This window comes from Sprattus sprattus (genome assembly GCF_963457725.1).
Source record: "Sprattus sprattus genome assembly, chromosome: 13".
Lineage (NCBI taxonomy): Eukaryota > Metazoa > Chordata > Actinopteri > Clupeiformes > Clupeidae > Sprattus > Sprattus sprattus.
Window position 1 is genome coordinate 4,970,001 of NC_137911.1, and position 7,288 is coordinate 4,977,288.

At 43.9% G+C, this 7,288-nt stretch overlaps 1 protein-coding gene across 4 annotated transcripts in view; it reads left to right on the top strand.

Annotated features, from left to right (window-relative positions):
- Positions 1 to 7,086, top strand: part of supt3h (SPT3 homolog, SAGA and STAGA complex component) — a 93,352-nt gene extending 86,266 nt beyond the window's left edge. For all 4 annotated transcript variants that reach the window (XM_080850053.1, XM_080850052.1, XM_080850054.1 and 1 more), the window contains one exon: positions 6,500 to 7,086. In XM_080850053.1, the coding sequence (XP_080706179.1) occupies positions 6,500 to 6,541 (42 nt within the window). In that variant the 3' untranslated portion in view covers positions 6,542 to 7,086. The remainder of the gene's footprint in view (positions 1 to 6,499) is intronic.
- Positions 7,087 to 7,288: the final 202 nt, after the last annotated feature.

The following is a 7,288-nucleotide window of genomic DNA, read 5'->3' on the forward strand; positions in this document are numbered from 1 at the left end:
AGGTTTTTTTTCTTCTTTCATTTTTCTTGGACGGGGTTGCCATGCGCCTGCCCACCACCCATGACCAAGGCCAGGGTCCTGGACGAGTGAAGTGGGTGTGTGTGGTTGAGTATATCTGTCTCATTGTGTGGTTGTGAGTGTGTGAGTGAGTGTGTGTGTGTGTGTGTGTGGTTGTGAATGAGTGTGTGTGTGTGTGTGTGTGTGTGTGTGTGTGTGTGTGTGTGTGTGTGTGTGTGTGTGTGTGAGTTCGGTGTGTGTGTGTGTGAGATTGCGGTGCAGAGGGAGGTGGGTGGGTGGATGGCTGACTTAAACCTGAGGACCTCCACAGAGTGTTTTCTAAGGGTGGGAGAGAAGGTCTTACTTAGCACTATTTAGCCAGGCGAAGGGGATTTATGAATGAGATGGAGGAAACCCCGCAGCAGTTAATGTGCCAGAGTGCTGTAAGGATGTGAGAGTGATCTTTATCTCCGACGCCTCTGGAAGTGTCTCCATAGGGGATGGTAAACGTCAGGTCAGCATGTGTGCTCAAGCAGGACCGTTACGTTCAAAGGTACTTGTTATTTCAGACCTTTATGTGCACTGGAAAGGATCTTTCCTCTTCATTTTTCTTTGCTCCCTATTAAAGTTTTTTTTTTTCCTTAGTCCAGTCATTTATTTTTGCCTTAATAGCTTAAGTCTTTACTTCCACTAGCTTTGACACTCTTTCACTCTTTCTCTCCATCCCTCCATCTCCATAGTCAGAAAGGCAGGGTGGGCTGGTGTGGTCTGATGGACAACTGCTCCCATAGTAAGCGGTTGTAGTGCTTAGAAACCGGTTTGTGTCTTCCTACTCTGAGTGCATGGTCCTCAGGAACAGGCCATGTGTGAGGAAGACCCTCAGCCCTAGTCAGCTGGCTGGGAGAAGGAACTTGATACACAACCTAGAGAGCTCCTCTTCTTGTAAACGTCAAATTTATTTTTCCTCTTCCACTCATGCAGTATAAATAATTAGTGCCAAGGAGGATCATGGGAAGGCAAGGCATCTTGGGTCCCTGAACCGTAAACGCGACTCCAAGACAAAATGAAAATATATTCCCATCCAGGATGGAGCTCTTCCTGAGATAGATCTCGCTTACTTCCATTCTGGATATCCACATATTAGACATTCATCGGGGGGGAAAGGGTTTGTAATTATTTATGTTTCTCTTCCTGCAGGGCCCTTCTCCCTCTCTCTCCCCCTCCCTCGCTCTCTCTCTGCCAGCTTCCTGTAAGGTGTGAGTGGAGTTTTAAACCCAGATCGGTCGTGTATGTCGGTGAGGGCCAGATGAGTTTTCTTGATAGTTGCTGGAGGAGAACAGATGGATTTGTCCTTGAGTACTTATCGCTGCATCTGTGTGTGTCTGTGTGTATGTCTGTGTGGTTGTGTGTCTGTGTGTATGTGGTTGTGTGTGTAACACTGGGGGATTTGTGAATAAACTTTCCTAGCAGGAAGGCTTTTGTTTTGACAGCAGTCCCGATTGGCAGCGGCCCATGAGCTGTCCGTGTTTAAGAGCTGTTGAGACGGACGCATTCATCACTCACGTGATTAAAGAAATCACACAGATGGCTTCAGACTCAATCACAGGGACAGAAGACATTCACTTTTATTACAGTCAAACTCCATATACAGTGGGGAAAATAAGTATTTGATCCCCTACCGATTTCGCAAGTTTGGCCACTTGCAAAGAAATGTGTGATCTAGAATTGTATTGGTAGGTGTATTTTAACAGTGAGAAACAGAATATCAACAAAAAAATTCAGAAAACTGCATTTTATAACATTTATGACTTTATTTGCATTTGATGCAAAAAAATAAGTATTTGAACCCCCAAGCAAACAGCAATAATTCTGGCTCACAATGACCAGTTTTGTGCCCAAGAAGCACACAGATAAGTCCTCATTAGGTCTAACAAGGTACACCTGATCTCAACTGGTGACGTTTATAAAAGAAACCTGTCCAAAGAATCATACTTCACAACTTCAACCTCACCACCATGGGCAAGACCAAAGAGTTGTCCAAGGACGTCAGAGATAAGATTGTAGACCTGCACAAGGCTGGAATGGGCTACAAAACCATTGGCAAATAGCTTGGTAAGAACCAGACAACTATTGGTGCGATTATTCGTAAATGGAAGCAACACCAAACAAATGTTAATCGCTCTAGGTCTGGGGCTCCATGCAAGATATCCCCTCGTGCGGTATCGGTGATCATTCGAAAGGTGCATAATAACCCCAGAACTACACAGGGGGAGGTTGTGAATGATCTCAAGGCAGCTGGGACCACAGTCACCAAGAAAACCATTGGCAACACACCACGCCGTAATTTTTTTAAGTACTGCAGCACTTGCAAGGTCCCCCTGCTAGAGGAAGCGCATGTACAGGGCCATCTGAAGTTTGCCATTGCACACTTGAATGATTCTAAGGAGGATTGGGAGACAGAATGTGGTCAGATGATACCAAAATCAAGCTCTTTGGCATTAACTCGACTTGCCGTGTTTGACAGGGGGGGAATGCTGAATATGACCCCAAGAGTACATCATACCCACCATCAAGCATGGAGGTGGAAACATTATGCTTTGGGGCTGTTTCTCTGCCAAGGGTACACGACGACTCCACCGCATCAAGGGGACTATGGATGGGGCCATGAAACGTGGAATATTGGGCTTGAACCTCATTCCCTCAAAACGCAACCTTAAAGATTTGGAGAGGATCTGCAAAGAGGATTGGACCAAAATCCCTCCTGAGATGTGTGTAAACCTGGTGACCAACTAAAAGAAACGTCTGACGTCTATGCTGGCCAACAAGGGTTATTCCACCAAGTACTAAGTCATTTTTGCCAGTCAGTGGGGGTTCAAATACTTATTTTTTGCATCAAATGCAAATAAAGTCATAAATGTTATAAAATGCATTTTCTGGATTTTTTTGTTGGTACTCAATACAAATACTTATTTTCCCCACTGTATGCTCCTGAACTGCTCTCCACTCACCAGCTATATTTGATTTTACACTCAAGTGAGAGACTTCAGACTTTTGAACCTTCATACGCAATAAACCAGCGTAATGTCATGCGTCATGACCAAGCTGTCATTTCTTTGCCTTTTAATTGGACTGCTATTTTTTAAGCTAGTTCCCCCTGTAATGTTGAAGTAGATTGACGCATTTTTAAGATAAACAGACATTCCACGTTCTTCCGCAACTTAGTGCATTTGTAGAGCGAGCCTTTGATCAGAGCAAATGATGAATAATCACCACCCCATCCCTGGATGATCAAAGACCCCGATGCCCTTTCGCTCGCTGGCTGGTGATTGCGACGCCATGATGCCGGCCTCCTCGCTCCCTGAGACAGACAGACAGACAGACAGCGGTGGGGGGAGACTCCCTGGCTGGAGCTCGTTTGGCTGAGTGTTTATATATACTGTCGATGCCGCATCATAGTAGTTACCGGATCGTAGTTGCGCATGCGTAGTAGTTTCCGGATCGTAGTCGCGCAGGTAATCCGCCAAGGTTTATGATGGTAAGCTCCATGTTTATTGAATTATTAGTTAAGCAGTGCATTCATTACTAGTAACAGTAATACAAAATAACCCCATATGTTGACGTTGAGCCTTATGCTGTTAACCGTTTACAACACAATTAAATATAACATTAAATGTAGGCTACCTGTATTATGCGTTAAGACCAGCCCCATATGTTGACGTTGAGCCTTATGCTGTTAACCGTTTACAACATTATAAAACATTACGTTAAATAAACCTACATCATGCGTTAAGACAAGCCAGATATGTTGATATTGAGCCTTGTAAACCGTTTGTGTTTGAGCATGCGCGATGTGTGGGACCACGATCCGGTAACGACTATGATCCGGCATCGACATATACCTTCACTTGTCTTTCATTTTCAAAAACTTTGCAAACAGGAAGTTCATCAACAAAAATGTAGCCCTATAAAATGGTACGGGTCTAGTCATTCTAGTCACGTTGTGTAGTCCTATAAAATGGTACGGGTCTAGTCACTCTAGTCACATTCTGTTCTGGGCTCCTGCATTTTACTTTGCTGCCCTCATAGTGTCTGCAAAACTTTGTAGTCATACTTTGCCTAGTTTAGTGCCAAGTCGAATATCACATAGAGATGTCAGATGAACAGAGAATTCAACTTAACCTGAATAAGACTAAACTGAGCAAATAACACTAAACTAAGCTGATAGATTAAGACTAAGACAATTTTCAGTGTTGCATTAGTACATGATCTGCATTTAAATTAAGTTAATAATTATTAATTTATCACAACACTTTGGGTTGTGTTTCTGCGCATAGTCTAACTAACATATAGCCTTAATGTCTCGAGTCTCATACTGTATCAGGAGGCCTGACGTGACACTGCCCAAGTGCTGTCCCTGCAGGCTTGCTTTCGCGGACATCCGGCTCCGGATCTCACTAATTAGAGTGAACCAAAACACTTGTCAGAAGCACCAGTCAAACAAAAATTCAATTAAAGTAAATAAAAGTGGCCGTCTGGTGCAAACTGATGCAAGGGGGCCCATCAGTGTTGGGTCTGTAATGGATACAGGTGTCCAGGGAGACTGAGCCCAGAGCAGCATCGGCGAGTCATCCCCAGTCATCCATCCCCCCCCTCCTGATTGGGGATCTGCAAACCATGCGCTGATCCTATAATTAAACCTACAGATAATGGCAGTGTGAAACAGAAGTTGCTGGCAAATCAAGGGGCAGCCCCCTGGGGATTGTGTAGAGGAAGGCAGCTCTGGAAGGTCCAGCTTCTTTCCTCAGATATTTGATGGGGCCAGACTTCTTGGAGGAGGTTGTGATTGTGTCTCCTTTACATGATCATTCTCTCTCTCTCTCTCTCTCTCTCTCTCTCTCTCTCATTCCCATTCTCACTCTGGCTCTAGCCCAAACCTGGTCCTCATGTTTTTTTTTTCTCACGGTGCCAGCCAGTTAGTGTTTCAGGGGCCTGTACCTCGTTTGAGGACCAAGAGTCTGTTAGGTCGGGTTTTTCAATAAAACTCCTCACTGTTCGGGCCCCGTCTCCATTCTTTTATTTACTCTGAAGATGCCAGACAAACGGGGAGAGTGCACCATAATGAGAGACTTTCCGCCAAAAAAAAGGAAGCGTTCATCAAAAACAAATTGTATCGCATAGAGAACGCGGCCAAGCAGCAGGCATCTGGTTCGTGTTTTCGATTTCTTTTATGACTAGGAAATGAAATGACATATATAACAATGTACCACCCCAGGAGAATTGAACAGAGGATTCAGATACGCTTACACCTCCTCTCTTTTCAGCTCATTCATGCGTGTCACACTGTGATTTCTGAAGCTTACCAATAGTTTCAGGGCATTGTTTGGAAGCTGATTTTAACTGAGTCCTTCCATCTATGGGCCTCTGTTGTGTGTGTGTGTGTGTGTGTGTGTGTGTGTGTGTGTGTGTGTGTGTGTGTGTGCGTGCATCCCCTCCTTCGGCGTCAGAAGCACAGGCTGAAGGGCTCATCGGGAAAGGCTTGGAATCATGCAGAGTGGCCTTGTGCCGCTGAAGACTCTTATGTAAAGCAGCCTATCGGAATAAATGAGTTATTCACTTCTCAAGTTCCACTCTCTGCTGTTCACACTGTTGCTGCTTTCATTCATTCAAATTCATGGTTCATTCATATCACACGTCTCATTGGGCCAGTCAAAGATCTCCTTCCTAAGTATTGCATCCATGTGTTTCATTTTTTTTCTATTGGGCAGATGGTTTGGTCTGTTTCCCCCGTTTGATGGCCATTTTGTATTGAATGGTTTTATATTAATATGGAAATACTGCCCATTCTAATCATAAAGATGTCTTTAGATGCAGTTGTTTCTTTTTAGGTCGTCAATAAATCTTTTCATCTGCTCTGAATTTCGGCCCAGAGGGAATCAGTTAACAAGGCACAATGAGGTTCATGTTATTTCTAAAACATTTGAAATGAAGTTCACATTTATGTTTTGTGTGTAAAACTCAAGACTACTGACAGGAATGTCATCTGGGGTGGGTGGAGGGTGAGTGGGGGGGCATCTATTTTAACCCTTAAGCATAGGCATACTCTCCTGCAATTCCCACACCCTTATTAAAATGTATAAAACAATTCTGAGACCCCACAGTCTTCCTTTAATAGATGTACTAGCCACTTGTCAACCACACCGAAAGGAGTCTTTTTTCGGTTGATCCCTTTTCCAATACTCTGGAGTGCTCTGTGCTAACCCCCACCACCAAAATGCCTAGATTAAACATAAAAGGAGGGGGAGGGGAAAAAAATCTGACATTCCAGCTAGTGTTGTCTACAAAACCGGAAAACAAGGGCCTGCCTCTTGCCTCTGTGGAGCTGGAGTGCTAATTCATAGCAGATTTTCATCCCTCTCTCTCTCTCTCTCTCTCTCTCTCTCCACCCACCTCCTCCTCTCTCTCTCTCTCCTTCTCTCACTGTCTCTGGCTTTCTCTCCCCCAGAGTGCCTACCGCAGGAGTGGAATGACTTTCCTGGCCTGCTAAATCTGGATGAAGAGGAGGAGGAGGGTGGTAAAGAAGAGGAAGAGGGGGTGTGATGACCATCATCTTGACTGTACATGTCTCTCTCCCTGCCTTTTTCTGTGACTTTTCTCCTGTCAGAAGGTGCTGTTTACAAGCCCCAGGCCTTAGTTCGTTTAGGAAGGAAGTGTTGCAGGCCAGCGTAGGATGGCAGGATTGCTAATGGGGTGACAGTTTTAGTCCAAACACATTTTATTTTTGTTGTTTTAGTTGCAGTCTTACACCAGTTCTATATTTACTTAAAAACAATTATAGACTTTGGTCTTTCTCTGTTTTATTATTCATGTTGTTCTGAGTTTATAGATGGACAAACATAACACCGAACAAAGTCCTTTGCTGAAATTTTTCTATTGAATGCGAATTCATAATATAATAATGGGTTATTGTGACATTAATATACATATTGGCATTCTAATATTCAGTTTTTGTTCCCCCAAAATGTATTCAATATTCTGTAGAATGACATTTTATTCTTCTATGAAGGATGCATAGCGTGTAACAGATGTGGCAAAATAATAAAATGATAGTAAAAAAATCTGTTGGATCAGTTTCTGTGTGAAACAGTGTTCTGTGAAAGAGGTCTGAGCCTCATATCCCACAAGCTACCAGGCTCTCCCTCTTAACGAGAGCAGCCAAAAATGGTGATCATTAACACAGAAGCCTTAGAGGCCCTTCTGATGTGTCTCTTCCTGACCTGGGTTGACCCCGCCT